Genomic DNA, 22,364 nt, shown 5'->3' on the forward strand with positions numbered 1-22,364 from the left:
CCTGCTCCATAACCTTCTTTCTGAAGTTAACTAGATTTCTCATATGTGGCCAAGATGTCTTCCTCTGCCAAAAAGTAGCTCATTGATTACTTTGATAAAAGTGTGTATTTTTTAGTAAATGTCAAACAGAAATTGTGTAGTGATTTTGGCAGGAAGAACAGTCAAATCAGAGAATCTTAGTAAATTAAAAACATCACATACGACTTGTGGTTAGCATTCCTCTCCTGTTCTGATGTATATAATTCCACGTCCTAACAAAATCCCCCTGGCGAATGAATGCACTTTATTTCTTTGGTGTAATGTCTGATCTGTCAAAAGTGCATTCAACGTTTTCTTTGGCCTAGCTTCCACAAACGTCTCAAACCTCTACACACAGAAAATATATTTGCAGAAAAATCAAACATTGTGCCTTTTTTTTTTTAATAATAAAAAAAACGGAATCTTATCTGAAGTTTCAATAACCCACCTAGCTCCAAGAAAATGTTTAATCACAGAAAGTTCAAGTACAGTTCATTTCTGTATAAAATATATTTTTAAAAACGTCAATAAAAAAGTTTTTGATGGGAGAGCTAAGTCCTCAGTGTTGACATAAAGAGACTTATGTTTAAGAAAGCAAAAGTCTATTTGAAATAAATATTGCCTTTCTGAGTCTACTGTATTTTAGCTTCATAAATCTTAAAAAAATGCTCTCATTGTACTGTATAAAAACTTCAAAGAAGAGATAAATTAAAGGATGCAGCAAACGTGGCTCGCTATGTGCATAGCCAAAGTACTAGAACACCTATGGGGTTTATTCTTTTTACTGTAGGTTTTAGATCAGCAGAGTTTGAATATTTAATCTAACGCTGGTTATAAAGGGCTGGCCCTGCATAATGCATAGGTCAGAGATGAGGACACTGCATCTATATTAGGCACACGCACATACGTGCATATTAGTGCATATTCAGTATGTATTACCACTAAAAACAAGGGTTCATTGATGTGCCTCATTATTGGTGTCCAGTGAGGGTTTTAAATTGCAGGAAAGTCTTAATGGGTTAAAAGGTGGTGCAGCCCCATTGATTCAACTCCATGGTAAGCAATACAGTGGCTAAGGAATATATAGCCAGATAGTGTGACAGAAACTGTACTATTTATGCATCAGATGCTTTATTTATAGTAATATATATATATATATATATATATATATATATATATATATATATATATATATATATAATGAAATCCTAGATATATACACACACAAATATATATTTTATAGATGGTAGAAGATGAAATCCTAATTGAGAGATAATAAGTGCAACAAATCTATATCATTTGAGGTGGCCAAAAAGGGGGCCTATTATTTAGGGAATTTGGATACTGAAACGGCTTGGGGACAGTTTGTTCATAGATATATAAACATGTAACAATTACATTTTGGAGAAAAATAATGCATTTTAGTGATCCTGCTGTCCCTTTACATAGTATTGTGACTTTTGCCCATAGACAAGAGGGATGTCATGTAGGAAAGAGTGGTTTGGGTCCTAGAGAGATACAGTAAAGTACTGGTTTTATTGACCTACTTGACCGGTATACTGGTTATATATATATTGTTTGTATAGGCTGTGTATAATGGATAAAGTTAGCCAGAGCTAAAAGCTGGTAATTAGGGTTGGTAGTTTAAGGAAATAAGTATAACCAAGCAGAGAATACCGATCATACTGTGAAGGCTAGTAATTACATAGGAATTTAGTGCATGATAAGTGATTCTAGGATTCTCTTCTGTGACCTATGTGAAATTTCCAATAAAAGGGCTAGTTTTATACATATTAATAGGACATGGGTAGAAAATGGTTGATAAGTTGCTAAAGATGGATAAAATTAGTTAGGTTTGAATGGCAGAAGGCATGACTAGAATTAATTCTGCCTCTTTTACTCGAACATGTCACTCTAGACATTTGCCTAGTGGGAAATCTAGCTCTTGTCATAAATTAATACAGATGTAGGAATAATAATAAAAAAGTGTTGTTCATTTCTAGGCTTGCAATAGATGTCAACAGAGGCTTGGCCTTCATATGAGATTATGTTATAATCTTACTTAGTATAAAAGGTGCAGATACAGTTGACACATTTTGGAATTTATTATAATTAATGCAGAGGTCAGACTGCACAACGCACCTTATCATTTGACAAGCACCGATGACAATTACAGGTGAAGCAGTACTGGCGCTTGAGCTGATTCTGGCGTTGGTGTGTCGGCATCATCACGTCAATGTAACTGATCGTTAGCTGTTAATGATAAAAAAGAAAAATCAAAATTATGGAAAACAATGTAGAGGACAATATGAGGTATATTGAAGACAATATTGACACCAATAACAAAATACCAATCCACATGGTCCTCTACAAAACATTGTTTTGTTAATTCTTAAACATTAAAATCAAAATAGCCCTAGATTTGTGTATATTGCTTGGATTGGATGGTTTGTTTCATTTCTTTTTGGAGTTTATAGTTACATATCTAATTACAAAACAAAACCCTCAACAGTGATGTCATCTCAAACGGAAAACAAAATCCTTCTTGACTTCAGGAGAATCGGACTTACCCAAGATCAACAATACCTTATCTACTTTTACTCATGATAACCCTATATGCTTTTCAAATCTAAAAATGTAAATGTTAACTTTTATATCCCGAAAAACACTTGTTATGACTTCCTGTGTGTTTAAGAGGAAAGCTCATTTCTTTCACTCCCAAGTGATGCCCACATGTTGTCTAATAAAGATTTCATCATAACCCCACAAAGACTTCTTTTTCCACAGAAAACAATTCCAATTTGGACAGCCTTTCTTCATAGCTGACATTTTCCATTCCTTTAATCAGTTTTGTAACCCTTCTTTGGACCCCGATTTCAAGTATTTCCTTTTTTTGTATCGGTGTCCAAAACTGCACTGCATATTCTAGATATTCTTCTTAAATGGTAAGACTTGTGCAAATGGACCAAAAATGATTTGCTTTTGGTCCAATCATTTTCAATTCTGTTTTGGGGGATGAATATCTGGAAGCTTTTTACAGTCACAAAGAAAATTTTATGTCATTCACCCTCATTCCCGTTTTTTCACACTCTCGGTTTATGTTCCTCTAGCTTCTCCCCCGACCACTTCTGTGACCGCGTCGCACAGCTCTGCTTTTTCTCTTGTATCTTCCTAATCTTCTTGTTCTTTTATCTCTGTCGTCTTCTTCTCCGTAAGCATAACTCTCCATGAACTTCGCAAAATGGCGGGAGCTTCTGGGCACACCCTCTCCATTATTGGAGGAACAATGAAAAGGCCAGAAGAAGTCCGTGGAGAAGGTTGGAAGACATTCTGAGAGAGTGTGCTCTGATCTTATTCCCCTTTTAATACATGCCAGCATCTTGCTTGCCTTAGCAACAGCCTTAATAAAAAAAAAAATGAAAAGTACAATGCAGGCAATACAAATTCACGTTGAACTTAAGATAAATGACCCCATTCAGGACAACTAGAGGAATCTGGGAGATGCTAAGGTAAAATAATCCAACAAGACATTTCAATGAAGAGGACATGACAAAATATCCTATAATAAACTGTTTTTTTTTGTCCAGTTATCCTTATCTAACTAGTTTGTCAAGTAATATTATTCTGTGATCTAGAGATTACAGCCTTGATCTTGACAAATATAGTGACTGCTTAAGGAAAAGCAATCATGCTGCAGCACACGTCTGTAGCAAATACTACAATGCCACAAAACTTAGTTCCACTCCATAGGTAAGCAAGGATCATTTACTTTTCACATTAAAGTTCACTAATTTCATTAATTGATTTATAGGCTATTACACTCAATTTGGTAGCACAATTAGATATAGATCAGTTTAATCTATCACACATATATCATTATAAAAGAAAAAAATGGTTCAGCACTCAACTCCCAGGAAGCTAGGTGCTAGCAGGAAAAAAGGGGACAGCATAAACCCTCTTGAAGTATACGAACACTGAAAAGAATCCCAACACTCCAAACAGCTTCCAATCCTTAGGTTACTTTATTTAGAGAAAGCAAAACAAAAAAGCAATATTTCGGCCAGGTACCTGGATGGGAGACCGCTTGGGAATACCAGTTTTTTGGGTTTTTTTGGTCCGGTCACATGATCAGACATCGGCAGAAGGGCTTCAGGAAGAGATTAAGTTATGCAGACACAAGGTATTTACGATTTGATTAGTATGTGCCATAAATATTCCTGTTTTTTTGTAATATACCTGTAGATGTAAACATTGAAATTATTTGATGTTTTTCAATCACTTGAGGATTGATTGTTCTTAAATAAGATATGTAATTATCACTAATTGTTTGCATTACTTGGCGTGACTTTTTCCTGAACCTGATTGGTTTATGCAGAATTATACTCATTACTTAAGTGTGTGATTTGGAATGAAGTGTTAGCTTGACAAAGGCCCTCTTTGGCCGAAACGTTGCTTTTTTGTTTTGCTTTCTCTAAGTAACCTAAGGATTGGAAGCTGTTTGGAGTTCTGGGATTCTTTTCAGTGTTCACATATATCATTATAGGCATTTGCAACAATACTTTTCGTTTTTTCAAGTTTCATTATCTAAGATATATTTCAGATTAAGCAACATCTTAACATTAATGAAATACTGTTAAAGGAGGAGCTGACATTTCATTTAAGGAATTGAAATTAAGGGACCTTTTATCCTCGTTACTTCTTAAAATATCCAGTAGAAAGCAATATTAATATGAAAAGCACACTTCATCAAAAGATGAGGGGACTAGGCGTAGGCAGCCGTTATACTTCATTTGGAATTCCTAGACTGTACAAGTTGGATAAGTAAAAGGATCTAGTATTTTAATTACTGACCAACAATGCTATACAATCCATAATTTACAGGGGTTTACTAATTCTCAACCAAGATACCTGGGGTTATAATAAGGTGAACACAAATTTATCGTTAGCTTCTATATCAAGTAGAATTGGGAATAAATCTGAAAAACCCTTGAAACTTCTACATTCTAAAAAATATAAGTAGGTATAAAGGTTTTATGTATATCCATATGGAGAGACAGAGATAAACGTGAAATGCACCAATAGAACAACATGAGTATTGATGTATAATTGTGATACTATCTATAAATTGACAGACCATTTTCTCTCACCACTGAAAATTTACAGCTATATCTTCTGAGACTTTTTAATTTGAATCCTATTAATACATTGGAAGAATGATTAGTTTACATGCCATTGCTTTAGCACAATGTTTTGATTGATGATTTGCTGTGTTGCTAAGTACACACTATATTTGCATTGAGATTAGAGCACAAAACCCGAGGCTCTGATCAATCCCTAATAATTCTGCCTACACACTACTATCAAGGACTCATCAATATGCAGGTTTATATGAAATATAAATTGAACTAATGCGCTTCCACAATGTTTTCTCAAGAAAGGTTAAACTTTTATGTAACAATTATGCATACCTAGGAACTTTCCAGGGTAGGCTACATGGAGCTCTCCCTCTTTGGGCAGAGTGGATTCGGGATACGGCAAGGTGTCTATACATAAACACTTGCGTCCTCCACACAGAATTCCGGTGTCCACGACTCCTAATGTCATTTCCAGAGCACCGTGTAGTTATAAAGATAGCTGACTGCTAGGTTGCGAGTATGGTGTGGGAGGACCCTGGAGGTAGTAAGTAGTAGTAGTGGCTTTTTCTTGGGGAGATGATGGGGTTGTTAAATAAGATTGTTAAGATTGAACAGAAGAGGATGTAGTGAAGAAAAAGAAAGGAAAAAGGCATGCAGGCAAGAATAAAAAAGGACAACAAGAGAGAAAAAAATACAGAAAAAGGGCAGAGTGACTTTAAGCAGAAAAAAGTTAGAGAAGTCATTAAAAAAGGTGCAACAAAAGAGATATAGCAAATATACCTTTTTTCTAACAGTCTAGCAGAATGTACTTTTTGCAGTCCATTTTCACTTTAATCTCTGATTCTTTTTATTTTGCTATACCTCTTTTTTGCATCTCTATTAGTGACTTCTTGCTGAGCTCTCTTTTCCCTTTGATGTCTCTTTTCTTTGTTTCTTTGATTCCTATGCAATAATAAGGCAGAGGCAAAGAAGACAGCAAGAAAAAAAGGGGAGAGGGACTTGGAAAAAACACAAAAAAGATAAAGAGCAGCCATGGAACTATTTGGACATCAACCCCTTATATTTTTTGCATGGGGTATAACTAGAAAACCAGAGTGCTCCATGGAACCCCAACTTCACAAGCAACATGTCCCACAGTGCCACCTTTGCTCCCAAACAGCATGTCTGTGCCATATTTTCCCCCAAGCAGCTTATCTGTGCCAGCTCTGTCCCCGTAACTGCATGCCAGTGCCTCCTCTGCCCCTAAAAAAGCTTGCCTGTGCCAGCTCTGCTTTTGAAACAGTCTCTCCTGCACCCCCTTACCTCACCTGCAGATTTCACTGGTTCTCGTTGATGTCTATTCAGCCCAACGCCTGCCTAACATGGGCCCAGACTATGTGATGAAACTCCCTTTACCCTAGCACAAATCTGTGTGGGAAAACAGCATTTCTTTGCACAGTGTGTGGCGCCACAGCGACAACTGCGGGCCTGTGTTAGGAGGCTGTTGGGCTGCATAGACATCTGTGTGGCCCCAGTGCTGCTCAGCCAGCTCCCGGACCGGTCGGCACACCAGGAAGTCTCCTGGTTTCCCCGTCGGCCAATCGGGCCCTGGATATGGCAAAAGCAATCATACAAGAAAACATAGAACATAGAAAATCTGCTTATATTGACACTTTTCAAGCATGGGCAGATCTGGAGGGGGGGTGTAATGGGGCAATTGCCCCACTGATAATCTGAGGCGGCAGATAGGGGCGCCAGAAAACACAGGTGGAAATCCAAAAAGCAGGCAACAGCAGTAGCACACAGCCGAGGACAGGGACACGTAGGGAACACGCCAAGATAGCCGGGGCCTGGTACACGGAGAGGACACACCAAGATAGCCGGGGTCTGGTACATGGAGAGGATACGCCAAGATAGCCAGGGGCTGGTACACGGAGAGGACACGCCAAGATAGATGGGGTCTGGTACAAGGAGAGGACACGTCAAGGATAGCCGGGGTCTGGTACACGTTAAAGGGCAGCAAGGAAATACAAGGGCAATGGGTCTGCTATGCTTCCAAGTTTGTGGGAACAGTTTGGAAAAGGCCCTTTTCTATTACAGCATGACTATGCCCCAATGCACAAAGGAAGGTCAATAAAGACATGGTTGGATGAGTTTGGTGTAGAAGAACTTGACTGGCCGCACAGAGCCCTGACCTTAACCCCATTGAACTCCTTTGGGATGAACTGCAACGGAGATTGCAAACCAGACCTTCTTGTCCAACATCAGCGCCTGACCTCACAAATGCTGAACTGGATGAATCTTGTGGAACGCCTTCCCAGGAGAGTGGAAGCTGCTATAGCTGCAAAGAGGGGGCCAGCTACATAGTGATGTCTATGTATTTAGAATGTAATGTCATAAAAGTCCATGTTGGTGTAATGGTCAGGTGTCCCCCAATACCTTTGTCCATATAGTATATAGATATATATCCCATACGGTTTGTTTCAAATATATTTTGCTTTCCTAACCTATAAACATTGTTATATAGGTTTATTTGGTTACACAATGGCAAAATGGAAGATTCAGCAAACATAGTTTTAACTAAAAAGCTGAACCAAGATTATTATTACAATTCAGCTAAGTAGGAAAAAAGGCATTATAGGCAGGATTTCATATTCAAGCCAAGGGCACTTAATGCTGAATGGGGTGCTGTGACTAATTTAAGGGGCTTGGCAGAATACTGTGACGGTATTATCCCTATTCTTTTAAATTAAATCTAAAGTATATCCTTGGGCTTACTTTTAAGTTGCATAACCAGAATGAATCAGTTAATCTTTAATTAGGCAGATTACACAGGATATCAGGTTAGTTAAACAATGTTTATCCCAAATTATTATGTAGCTTTTAATGAACGATGATTCATCTTGACTTGTAGCCGGCAAGCACACAGCTCTTAATTATCACATGGACCACTTTAACATAAACTGTAGTTCAATGCACCATGTTTTTTTCTGGTACGGATAAAAGAACATTGGAAGGATTTTTTTTTTAAATAATGACTGTGAATATTGGATCTCTGTTCTTGTATTATTTTTAGACAGATGTCCCAAATTGATTTGTGACTTAAGACTAGACAGTTCAATTGGTATTTTCACAGTTTAGTCACTCTACAGGGATATAAAACCCATTCTGTTTTAAACTAAAAAGAAAAAATAGATTTTCACAGTGTTTTAAAATAAATATATAATATGATTTGTAAAAATGTAACAATCAGTTTATACCAGTGTTTGGCTTGTGACATTATTGATATTATTTCACTACGATTGCTGGACGTGGCCAGAGTTCTAAAGCAGTCATTATAGCATGAAATCTTTTGTATACTACACACTGAAACACACTTTAAGGGTTACAATTGCAAGAAAACTTTATATTCAGGCCATGTTTTTTTGTAATATAAACACACTTTCATAATCTCCTAAAATACAAAAAATGTGTCAGTATTATCTCTTACTGGCAACTTGATGAAAGCTTGAACGGCTGTTATAAAGTCTGATAGAATATCTTACCTCCCTGAATTTCAAATGGACAATTGTTTCAGGGTGTGTGGTTAGAGGAATTGCTAGGGGGTTGCATATCCCACCCAATTCTCGCGGTTTATGTGATACAGTCATGTTTTTGGTAGTTTGTCCGGAATTACCAGATTGCGGAAGCAGCATCTCCCTCTATGCAGCGTTCAGCCTGCAATGTGGCAGTTTTCTTCCCATGTAGTCATAGGATAGGCATTTACTAAAACTTATGTGACTTGATGACCTATAGATAGCTATTTATATACTGTACCGATTAAAGAATTTATAAGAAGCATCATTTATTTATGCAGTTTAATTTATAAAACGGTTTTCTCTGTTATTGTGACTGTGTTGGCTAAATAAATCAAACCTACCAAATATTCAAAGCTCCCCAAAAGGAAGACCAATGGTGGAAAAAGTGGCTGTGGGATTTCGGTTTAAATAACCCTATGCAATAACCCTATCCAAATAAGCTATGCATATGTAATACGTACACTGATTGGCAGAAATAAACAGACAGGCTATATCATTATCATTGATTGCTCCCTAAGCTCTTTTAAATCAGGCATCTGTTGCCATATTATATATGGTGGACATTGACGTCCAGGGGAGGGGCCACACGGGGCCCCTGCTGCAGATCTCGGTGTTGCTGAATGCCTCAACATCGAGGCATGTTTGGGATAAAAAAAAGATTGTAGATTATAGATCGCTTTCTACACCTGTTTAAAGTCATGACGTGCCAGGCACGTCAATTGTTGCCAACGGGATGTTTTTTCGTGACGTGCCTGGCAATGCTCAGATTAATTGCAAAAAAAAACATACTCTACAGGCCTCAGTTAACATGTTAAATGTTAATGTTCATGACAGTACAATGTGAAAAAGACTGAACAAGTATGGTTTGTTTAGAAGGGTTGCCAAGAGAAAGCCTCTTCTTTCAAAAAAGAGCATGGCAGCACAACTTAGGTTTGCAAAGTTGCACCTGAACAAATCACAAATCGTTTAGACAGACAAGACCAAAGTGGAGATGTTTGGCCATAATGCGAAAACCAAACACAGCATATCAGCACAAATACCTCATACCAACTGTCACGCACTGTGGTAGAGGGGTGATGATTTGGGCTTGTTTTGCAGCCACAGGACATGGCAACCTTGCAGTGATTGAGTCAACCAATAACTCCTCTGTAGACCAATGTATTCTAGAGTACAATGTGTTAGCGTGCATGTGTCTTTCCCCTCTTGCAAGAATAAAAAACTTTCCTGAAACATACCAAGCCCTCTGCAAAGCACCATCTGAAACAATCTGAGGAGGGGCACTTGCAAGAATCAAAAAGGTATCCAATCTCCTTTGGACTTTGCCAGATCAGATCTGCAAGCAAGTTTGCTAATTCATATTTTGTATTACTATGCTTTTTTACCTGTATATGTACCAAATATGCCTTTTGGGGACATTGTTTCTTTTTTGGCCACATTTTGTACACCTTGAGAAATTACATCCCCTTGTCTTGATCCCCTCCCCCTCTGGCTTCCTAAAGCCATAACCCAACCCTTTTTCTCACCTAAAAACAATCTTCTCTTATTCATCTCTCGCTTTCCCCTCTTATAGCTTTTCTGAAACATCCCAAGACCTCTTCAGACCACAATCTGAAACCAAGCACTAAGCACAGTGTCACAATCACCCCTTCGGTACTGCTCGCGCGGTTTCCAGGGGTATCCATTAACCCCTCCGATGCGGGTGGTCGGGAGTCCAACCACCGGCATCGAGGACGGAGGCCTGGAGCTGGGAGTCTTGCTTCTGCCAGGCATCATACTGCCCGGCGAAGCAGTGATTCCCAGCATCTGGTACTTACCCGCGCTCGGTCCGGTGCTATTCCTCCTGGTAGTATGGAGGGGGGTGCGGCCGGTCTGCTTCAGAGGCGGGGTTCTGGGAGATCCTCCAGTGCTACTGTGTCACGGGCTGGGGGGGCGGAGCCTGTGATTTGGCACCGGTTTTAAATACCCCGGATATGCTTTGTCTGGTACCCTGTTGTGGTCTTCGTTGCTGTCGATTCCTGTCGTTTGTTCTCTGAGTATCTCCGGATTTTTGACCCTTTGCCTGCCTAACCATCCTTTGCCTGACGATTCTGTACCGTATCCTGTGTATCCTGGTTTCCAGTTTTGGCTCGTCTGACTACCCGCTCTGTTGCTGACCCGGCTTGTAGGACTTCCCGCTTTCGTGTTTTGACCCGGCTTCTCTGACCATCCTGACCGTTATTTTGGCTTCTGCGTTTGCTGTTCATACCCTTGCATCCAACTCATTCCTATTATTATCCGCTTGCACCTGGCCTCCTCACTGTTGGGATCATCTAAGTCCCAGCTCCCTGTCACTAAGGGTTTCCTTTGGTGGTTGGGTTCTGGGCAGAACAACTCCTACGGTGTGCGCCATTGTGTAAGCGGTCGTGACACACAGATGTATATGATAAATGTGTTTTATTTAAAATCCATATTGCTTTAAGTGCATTTAATTATTATACCTTATGCTACTTGAAGGTCATATTCACATTTTAACAAGACAGTGCCTTTATTAAATTTTAAAGTCAATACGGACCACCACATATATATGAATATAGACTGTGTTCTAAAGATGAATGTTTTTATTAATGATGTTACTGTTTTATTTTATAATTTTGGTGGTTAACATTATGAGAAAAAAAAATGTGTATTCAATTAGTCAAACACATGTAATAGCTACAAAAACATCCAACAATAATTAAGAAAACATGAAGTACTAAACATATGTTAATGTAATTCATCCAAACCTGGATTTCATTTTTGACTGTGTAAATTAGCAAAGACTGCTACATTAGTGTTTCTAATTACATGAATTCAGGGCAACGCAAGTTTTAGTTTCATACTTGGTTATCAAATGAACAGCTTTCATGAAGAAACATACATCATGGTGTTATAGTGCATGTGGTATAAAATTCTTCAAAAGTCCCTAGTGAACTATAATCTATGGTAACTGCATTAACGGAATATATATAACATGGATACAAAACATCTGGCTGAACAACAGTTTTACGTACAGTACTATAATTGTAATTTTTGGCATTTGAACAAAAAAGTAATGCAAATAAAAACAAGAGGTCACATTCTATCAGTGTCTTTATCTGTGGTATCTGGCACCAAGACATTAGCAGAAGATCCTTTAAGTCCTGTAAGTTGCGAGGTGGGGCCTCCATGGATCAGACTTGTTTGTCCTGCACATCCCACAGATGCTTGATTGGATTGAGATCTGGGGAATTTGGAGGCCAAGTTAACACCTTGAACTCATTGTTGTGTTCCTCAAACCATCCCTGAACCAATTTTGCTTTGTGGCAGGACACATTATCCTGCTGAAAAAGGCCAATGCCATCAGGTAATATTGTGTCCATTCAGAGGGGGAAACATGGTCTGCAATAATGCTTAGGTATGTGTCAAAGTAACATCCACATGAATGGCAGGGTTTCCCATTGCCCAAAGCATTGCACTGCATCCACCAGCTTTCCTTTAGTGCATCCTGGTGCCATGTGTTCTCCAGGTAAGTGATGCACATGCACCCGGCCATCCCCGTGATGAAAAATAAAACGTGATCATCAGTGCAGGCCACCTTCTTCTATTGCTCTGTGGTCCAGTTTTTATGCACATGTGCTTTTGACACCTTTCTATCAGAACCTTTTCAGCAATTTGAGCTACAGTAGCTCGTCTGTTGGATTTGGCCACATGGGCCAGCCTAAGCCCCCATGTGAATTAATGAGCCTTGGCCGTCCATGACCCTGTCGCTGGTTCACCGCTTTTCTTTCCTTGGACCATTTTTGATAGGTACTGACCACTGCAGACCTGGAACATCCCACAAGAGCTGCAGTTTTGGAGATGCTCTTACCCAGTCGTCTAACCATCACAAATTGGCCCTTGTCAAAGTCACTCAGATCCTTACGCTTGCCCATTTTCCTCCTTCTAACACATAAACTTTGAGGACGAAATGTTCACTTTCTGCCTAATATATCCCACCCACTGACAGGTTCCATGATAACATGATTATTAGTGTTATTCACTGTTATTCAGCATCAGTGGTCATACTGTTATGGCTGATCGTGTATATTGTTTTTAATTTAGGGACACATCCATACGCACACACATACACACACGTACACATGCATACTCACACACACACGTACACGCTCACACACACACGTACACGCTCACACACACAAGTACACATGCATGCTCACACACAAGAAGCTATGTTGATCGGTGATGAACAGAGAAAGTGAACAATAATACCATATTGCAGGGAAACTTTGAAACTTCTAACCCAACATAATTGTATTCTCTGGAAAAGAAAAACGATCCATTAAGGACTGTGCATTAGTGGAAAAATGGTTCTGCGGAACATAAGGCTTAATATGCTACAGATGTGTGTTTCAGAATATTAATCAGGCTTCATACAAGCAAACATGAGATGAGAGTAAGTTAAAGGTTCTGTTTGCTTTTGTTTGTGCAATTCCTTTCCAAATGAAATAAGTTGAAGACACAATTTGGATACACCAATGCATTTAAGTTTAGAAAATAAAAAACTTTGAGGCATTTTTGGTTGTCCAAATAGAAAATATGATTTTGCTGGCAATCTAGATTCCAACAATAGATGTTTATAGTTAAGTTAGATAACACTGACGGATTCTAATATAGGACTAAGCGTGCAGGATAATGTACCAGCAACCAAAGGTGTTTTTTTTATAATCATTGGAGGATACAGGGTGAGGGCATGCAAACTTAAGTCAAGTCTGGTCAATTAAGTTAACCCTTAACTCATTCCATTATGAAGTGAATAAAGCAGAACTGCAAACAGGCCAGGAATTCTGTGTATCCTTGCCTAAAAGGTAGTTTAATGAACTTTTAATTGAGATACATGTGCTGAAGCTTGCATATTCAAAGGTTTTGGTGTGTTTGCTGACCTTTAGAGCTTGGATTGTGCAGCACTGGAGTAGACCTATTGCCTTAACAGCTGACTAGGTGCTTATCTGCTTGCAATCCTAAAATAGTCCTGAAATGAAGACAAGCATATCTTCTGAAAGCAGTTTACAATAATGAGTTGTTAAAGTCTGCCAAAACTTCTTGAAAACTAAAACTGGACAAAGTCTCAGAACCCAAATGATATATGAAATGCTTTATTACATCCCTGGCAGACTCCACAAAAAGTGATACGTTCATTTTTAAGCAGAAAATACACTAGAACTTATACATTCTTGTGGTTGTCTAATTGTCTCTCAAACATGACCCAAATGTTCTCTTTTCTTTACTCATTATACTCATGGCCATACGTGGGAACTCTCCGGGTTTGACCCGGAGATCTCCGGGTGAAGCAGTGCTTCAACACCTAAATCCTCTGGGTGGCGGGTGTTTCCCGCAATGTCAGTGGAAACACCCACTGACATCAGCCGGAGTGCCCCCAGCGTCAACAGGAACGCCCCCAATGTCAACAGGAACGCCCCCAACGTGAACGCCCCAAGCTCCGGCCATTGACATCACGGGACTGCCCACCGACATCAGCGTCCCACAAGGGTAGGCTCTGGGTAGCCGGAGCTCAGAAGATCCCAGGTGTGCTCACGGCATACTGTAAGAGTAGTTTCCTGAGGATTTTTTAAAGGACAACCACTACAGCCGTGGCCACATTCTGCTGCCCATCAATGCAGCTATGGCCATTTTCAAAAGATTTTAGTCATTTTAGTAACTTATGTTACACAGATACATAGCACAACACAGATTAAAAGATGACCCTTTCCGACAATACACGGCTATTTTACTGCATGAATAAGTTCTCTTTGTTTTGAACCCAAGATCTTTCATGCAAAAACATGACTTGAAAGCACGAAATAAGCAGCATAAATGCTATTTCCCAGTTTCCTGCATTCTCTATAAATGTGAAGATTTACAACCTTAGCAACATCTGAAATGCACAAATTACTGGATGGGTATTCTCGGAATGATAAGTGAGCAGTGTTTTCCGCCAGTAAGTATTTTTTCATATGTTTAAAAGAAAAAAAATAACAGTCGAGTGTTGTCTGTATCCAGGATATAAGGTATGAGAAGAACACACAGGAATTTATCTTGACACTATGTGATTTATGACAAATAATGACACAGATAGCCAAGCAGCAGGTACAGACAGCTTAATGGATCTTTCCTTTCCTTGTGAGATATGTGAAGCCAGAGGTAATTTATACAGTAAAGGGTGAAGAACAGCTCAGCAATGTACATGGGTGGATACTGGTCTTTCCAGGTGTCTCTGATGGGAAGGAGGACAAGTTAATTACCGTACCTCTTCGCCCTTTGGGATTTCTCTGACAGTGCGTAGGTTGAGATATCTTCCTTCAAATGCAATAACGCAGTTTGGGTCGCAACTGTGATTTAACAGGGACATGCTGAAAGAGAGAGCAGAAAGGGCATACAGAATTTAGCTAGACAGGAAGAAGTTACTTAGACAGACACCTGTCAACCCAAGCCTGCCCAGAATGCATTTTTGCACAGTAAACAAAAATTGTTTAAATCATAAATCATCTATTTATTAACCCCTTAAGGACAATGGGCGGTTCCTAAACCCATTGAAAACAATTTTGCTTTTTGAGCCCGTACATGTACTGGCTTTGTCATTAAGGAGTTAAAGAGTATTGAAAAGCATTTAAACTGCTATATCAACATAACGTTACTTTGCATAAAGTTAAAAATTATATATATATATATTGATACAAAACAATATATAATTTTTTCCTAAAATATTGCAATTTTAATAAATTAAAAAGGTTGAGGTTTAAGCCATTGTCCAATGTGCAGCAGAAAATTAGCATTAGCTGGACAAATGTCTGACTTGCAAATTAACTGAAGTACACAACATTTTCATAATCCACTCGTTTTACAAATAAACAAGATTAAAAGAAAAAACATATTTTTATCCATCCACTCCAAATGATAACTCAACCACTCACTTTCACTTTGTCCATAAACAATAATTGCGCAACCTTCTTGACACTGTCCCTTTCTGTTCCATCCTTTTTTAAACACATTTGGGTTTTTAAAAACACCGGATCGTACACATGCTTAGGATGGATTCACCTATAGTTTATACAGCTAGCATTATCTTATCTATTCCCCCTGCCTGAACCAACTGATATTTACAGCAACTTAACAAGAGTGCAGAAATAATTTATTGAGGAGGAATAACATACAGGATCTGACATAGGTTGCATGTGGCTCCATCTTCAGCACAGAACATTTCTGGTTATCCCAAGTGCAAACATGACCTATTTCATGTTCTCCACTGGTTCTGGCCATGTACACTACCATTCAAAAGTTTGGGGTCACTTGGGAATGTCCTTGTTTTAAAAAGAAAAGCAAATTTAGTCCATTAAAATAACATTGTTAATGTTTTAAATGACTAATGTAGCTGTAAACTGCTCATTTCAGCAGAATACCATCATAAGCGTACAGAGGCCCTTTATCAGCAACCATCACTCCTGTGTTCCAACGGCACATTGGGTTAGTTAATCAAAGTTTAAGTTTTAAAGGCTATTTGATCATTAGAAAACCTATTTTGCAATTATGTTAGCACAGTTAAGAATGTCCTTGTTTTCCATGATAACAGATAGGTTACCCCAAACCTTTGAAGGGTAGTGTAAAATACCATATTTGCTCGATTATGAAGACAACCTCCGCTGCTTCCGGGGCTTCTATGATGGAGCGCCGGCATCACATGACCTTCCAGTGCTCATTCATAGAACTCCTGGCGGAAGTGCCGGCAGCAGTAGGGCAGGTTGTCTGCGCGTATCACGCAAACCTCCACTGGCTGCCCCACTAGACACCAAGGAATCTGAAGCAAGGGGGACAAGTCTAGGGAAGCACTGGTAAGTCGGGGGAGGGTAAGAGTGGTATATGGGGGATATAAGGCATTTCTGGGGGCATAGTGGCAAATAGGGGGTATAAGGCATATCTGGGAACAGAGTGGCATATCAGGGAGGCAGAGTGACATATAGGGGGTATAAGGCATTTCTGGGGGGCAAATAAAAGGAAATAAAAACAAAATGCACTTTTCTCAATCATAGTTTTTATTAAATATGAAAATAGTTTACATGTGAATATTTACTAGTAAAACTTTTCTCTAATTTTGGGGGGGTCTTCTTATAATCAGGGTCATCTTATAATCAAGCAAATACGGTACATTGACTTATTCTCACAACAGAAAAATATTAGTGTCCACATATGACAGTCCCCCCAGCCCCCAATCTTAACAATAAATGATCGTTGATTCATTTTTTAACAAAAAAGCTTAAAAGCTCTACTTTTTAATTTAGTATGAGTGCTGTTGATTTCACCCAGTTCTCTGGCACTTCTGCTAGGCTTCTATGACTGAGCACCAGAAGGTCATGTCACGCTGGCACTCTGCCATAGAAGCACCAGAGGAAGTGCCAGGTATGCGGCAGACGTTCACCGGCTGCCATAAAGAAGGATCCAGGTCCCCTGCAGCACTGCGGGGGATCTGGATCTTAGTCAGACCTCTATTTGAGTTCGAATATAAGACTAGGGGTATTTTTTTTAGAGCAAATACAGTAATAGAATTGCTTAGTTTTAATCTTCCAGCTTGACCCTCTGACTAATGAAAGTCTATGGAAGAACGCACTTTATTAGCAACTGACCCTAAAACATCACATGGCAGCAATTGCATCCTCCATGTCTACAAATAGAGGAAGTTTATGGGAACAAAACAAGATAAAACCAGGTTTATGTGAATGTCAACCTACATTATTTTATACAGCATTGTATTTTATGCTTTAGGGGAAAGTATTTTTCCATTGGACCCCCTCTCTACAATGCTGTAATCTTTTTCATTTTGATACAAATGTAATATAGATTCCTTATTATTACGTTTTGACAAGGTCAGTACTCTTTTCAAACTACCAGCTGCAGTCTGCAGGCTATTATACCATACTCTGTGTGTTTTTGATTAATGTGACTTGTCTATAATACAACATACATCTTACAAATACTATAAGTTACTACAACAATACTGCAAAAGCTACCCCTGACCAGTCACCTGAAAACACTATTATTATTCAAAACAACATGAATAACCCCTTTTATGTCATTATATCACACTTTCTGTTTCTTTATATAAAAACATAATACTTTTAGTGGTGAATCTGACCTCCTTTCACCTCAAGACATCTTAATTTTGCAGAAATGTGAGATTTAAACTAGAAAAATGGAGCAGAACAGATTGCCGTTCTTGTATTGTTTACATTTTAAGTTCTAATACTTATTTTTGAGGCTCTGTGTCTTCTAGGAATTATTCTACATTTTACATATAAGGAGCAGAACAAAATATACAACTTACTGTAGAGCTACTGTATGCTTCTATTTAAGCTTGTGTGACTACACCTGTCCAAATACTAGCTATTTGTCATGTCCTACCCAGGCTGCGGAGCTGCATATCTCATTCTTGCTTTAGTTTTCCTGTTTTGCTTCGATCCATTCCTGGATTTCCTTTTGCGCTGTTCTGATCTCCCATTCCTTGCTTCTGCTTCAGCTCTTTGCTTTTGTTTTGTATCCTTTATAAGGTGTGCCCCACCCGTGTGTTCTGTTTGTCTCAGTCTGCAGTCTAAAGGTATGTCTCAGTGCTATGTGTTTGGATTTCATGTTTGGTTTGTTTCGTATCTTTGTCAGCAGGGATTAGCGTTAGGACCCACCGTCATTGGAGTACTTTGGCGTAGTGGTGGGCTAAGCATACTATGGTCATAAGATGTGACAGAATCTCCAATAGTTATCATTCAGTCCTAGGCTAGTTCCTGTATTTATGTGTGTCCTGTATCCCCGGATTAAAGGAAATAAACCTGTAACCCCCCCAAGCACACACACTTTTTTTAGTCTCTGAACAATGGTGAGAGGCACTGCTAACTAGGCAGACTAACTAGGCAAGACTTCTTAAGTGGCATCATGATTTATAGCTTTTCTTGTTTCAAGTAGTCCCCCCTACCACCCCCAAAGTGTTTTTTTTTATCTCTCTACTGTTTATATACACATATTAATGTGTTTTATTTGTGCACCGGCCTGTTTTATATTACATCAAATATTCAGAGGTCCTAGACAAGAGTGCCATTAGGAATAGAAAAAAAAAGAGTAACAGCGATTTGGTTCCCAAAGAGAGACCGTCCCTACAGAAGAGGGACACTTGGAAGACATGCCTCCCTTAGAAGTTCAGGTATCAAATTATAAGATATTGAAGGAACAGGTGAAAGATCTGTCCCATCAACAGCGCTTACGGTTGCTGGAAAATGTATGTGAGCCATTTGGAATAACCTGGATTTCAGCATATACTGGTCATTCAATTTGATCTGTTCTTCAACTAAGTGATAATACACAAACAGAGTCTGCTTCAAGTAATAACCCACAATTATATGTTTTAATGTCTTTATTGAACACATAGCTTCTCCGTTAGACTACGCATAAAGGGCTCAGAGGGTTTAAAGTGTCTCTCTTTAGGACCAAAATCCTTCTGCCCCTTTTCCTCACCTGATATTTCTCTTTTCTAGGAGCTCAGAATACTTGCTAGCTATGACATTTCTATAGCACAAAATTTTTCTGCTAAAACAGTCTGTCGCACATTGGGAGCCTCCATACATCAAAAACAAATATCTACATGAAAGAGTTAATCCTTCAAAATTTCTGTGTGCAAATACAAAATATAAGAATACAAGTAACATGTGTAATGAAACCGTGTAGATATAATTTGAGCACATAATTTATTGTAAAAATATAATTATATTTAATAGAGTCATTAGACTACTTGCATAGAGGAGTAAAATATGGGGATAACTGTCCCAGAAACTGCAATTGATCATTTGTGATAACTGCCAACATGGCTGTGGAGGAAATTCTTGAGAATCTTTGGCCCACTCTTCTTGGCAAACTTATTTTTATTCAGCCACATTGGGTTTTTCAGCCAGAACTGCCTTTTTAAGTGAGAACGTTATGAGAATTAGACCACTCCAAAAGCTTCATTTTGTTTCTTTTGAGTCATTCAGAGGTGGACTTGCTTGTGTGCTTCGGATCTTTGCCGTGATGTGTAACCCAAATGCACTTGTGCTTTAGGTCACAAACTGATGGCCAGATATTTTGGTTTCACAAATTATGGCAAGTTGCCCAGGACCTGAAGCAGCAAAGTAGCCCCAGACCATCACACTACCATCCCCGTGCTTGACTGTTGGCATGATGTTCTTGTTGTGGAATGCTGTGTTAGCTTTATCGTAGATGTAAGGCTAACACCCTTATCAGTCCACAGAATATTATCCCAAAAGTCTTGAGGCAAATGTGAGACAAACCTTTTTGTTCTTTTTGGTCAACAGTTTTGCCTTGTAACTCTCCCATGGATGACATTTTTGCACAGTCTCTTTTTTATTGTGGATCATGAACACAGACTTTAACTTAAAATTTAGGCAAGTGAGGCTTGTAGTTCTTTACTCAATGCACTTTTTGAGGAATTTTTAACCCATATATATCAATTGAATTTAGAATCTAAGGGGTTAATTACTTTTTTTTTACATAGGGCCAGGTAGGGTCGGATAGCCCCCCCCCTCTATACATGAAAGTTAAAACTGCATTTTGTGTTTTCTTTGTCCAATAAATAAAAGTAGTTTACTGATCTGAAACAGTTACGTGTGAGAAATATGCAAAAATAGAAGAAATCGAGCAAAATACTTTATCACAGCACTGTATATGGGTAAATGTAACAAACTCGAAGAGATTTATAAAGCAATATCATTATTCAGTCAAATATTCTAAAGGAGAAATTTTGGAGGGTTTTGTAGATTGGATCCATGTCCCTTAGATTACTTTTTTAAAATAAATAATTTGTTGAACAATAAAAAAAACATTGAATTTAAGATATTTAGAAAGGGTGAAGAAACCGGATATATGAAACTAAGCACTACTACTAATTTAAGGGAATTGTAAGAACACTTGACACAAGTTTCCAGCTGTGCTAAAGTCTAACAGTTAAGGTAAGGAATGAAAGTTCATTTCCTTCTTTCTGCTTATGTTACCATGGCCTTTTTAGGGGACAGAAATATAAACGAAGGCTCTAAGTTACAGCTTTTAACTTGTTTCCATCCTTAGTGAAAACCACATGCTTTACTTAAACAAAAAGCCATCAGTCTCAACCTATATAAATAATTTCTTCAACTGGTACTGAGGCATTCTGAAAACATGTTCTAAACCAAATTATTTTTCTCCCCCACCCTTCGTTTCCTTGTAATTGAACAGTGGAAGTAGTTTTCTTCTGATAAGCCCCTCTGGCTACCAAAGGAACTTAAATACTCAACGTAACCACTGTGAATGAAGCAGCTGTATGTATTACCTGGGAAACAGGCCAACACCAACGTCCTGCATCTCCCCATCACTAATGGTGAAGCTGTTACAGGTCACCTGTAAAAACAAGCAAAATAAATCCAGGATCAGTGAGGTTTTTGACCAGGAGGAAAGACACATTCAATAAACAAAGACTATCAGATTCGGCAAAGAGCTCTTGGAGGCTTTAAAATCCATAGGTAGGGCAGCCCTCCTTGTCAAACATGGGTCACATTCAATATTTTTACTAGCTTTCATTGGATACATTAGCATCAGCAAACAAGCCAAGAATAAATAATATAGCGACAGAGTGACTAGCCGTAAATTACATGCAGAATAATGGTGCCTTTACCTAAAGAGTCTCACAGCTACAAATTTACCAAAACCTTATTAAACCTTATTATTTAATTGCACCTCCCCCAACACATTAATAAGGTTTTGGTAGCAGTATAAACTGCTTTGTGTGCCCACTATGTAGGAGGTGAGAGTAGGTTCTCACCCTATTGAGAGTGTGCCTTGACGTGGCGGGTGAGCTTTATTATGCTTTGGACAATTCACATAACCAAAACCTCATTTATATTATGTTTATATATTTGTTGCCAACTTTATTAGGGTAAGAAGCGCAGACAGTTTTTGTGTATACATTCTACAGCCAATACACTGTATTTGCAGCATGCTTACACCTGTTTGGTAGGCCTCATGTTATACATTTGTATTATTTGAGCCTGAGACTAGCTTAGCGCACCAACATTTTTTCTTTTCCCAGTTTTTGTTTTTTTGTATACACTGTACAGCCAATACACTGTATTTGCAACATGCTCATGCCTGTTTGGTAGGCCTCATACTACACAATACTAATTGTTTAAATAACTGGTGAATACATACTGCAGTATGCAGAAAAATAGTATGCACTGCCATGGTCCCAGGGGTCTGTCGGTTGGCGCAGGCGAACACTGGGTGTATGGCTATGCTTGGTTATGTAATGATGTAATTTACTTACATTATCTCTGCTGTATGATGTATTCAAATTAAGTACTGACAACAAACTGCTTCAATAAAATACAATTTACCAAATATGCACTGCCATGAGATGTTTATTTACTAAATGGTGAGTTGTAATAAGTTGAGATGTTCCTGTAATGCTATGCATTATAAAGCACAAATTCCTGACACTGCATAATGCATACCTATACAAATACACAAATGTATGTAAATGCGACTACGTTCATATAAGAGTAAACTAAGAAATCATTAATAAAAGAACATGGCAATATGCGTC

The 22,364-nt window shown here is 38.6% G+C and overlaps 1 protein-coding gene across 1 annotated transcript in view; it reads right to left on the bottom strand.

Annotated features, from left to right (window-relative positions):
- The window catches only part of SMYD3 (SET and MYND domain containing 3), a 300,287-nt gene that overhangs the window by 51,334 nt on the left and 226,589 nt on the right, over positions 1-22,364 (bottom strand). Inside the window, exons 6-8 of the mRNA XM_053459779.1 lie at positions 21,096-21,163; positions 15,012-15,114; positions 2,161-2,271 (exon numbers count right to left, since the gene is read on the bottom strand). Of these exons, the coding sequence (XP_053315754.1) occupies positions 2,161-2,271; positions 15,012-15,114; positions 21,096-21,163 (282 nt within the window). The remainder of the gene's footprint in view (positions 1-2,160; positions 2,272-15,011; positions 15,115-21,095; positions 21,164-22,364) is intronic.

Source organism: Spea bombifrons, chromosome 3 (genome assembly GCF_027358695.1).
Source record: "Spea bombifrons isolate aSpeBom1 chromosome 3, aSpeBom1.2.pri, whole genome shotgun sequence".
NCBI classification, from domain to species: domain Eukaryota; kingdom Metazoa; phylum Chordata; class Amphibia; order Anura; family Pelobatidae; genus Spea; species Spea bombifrons.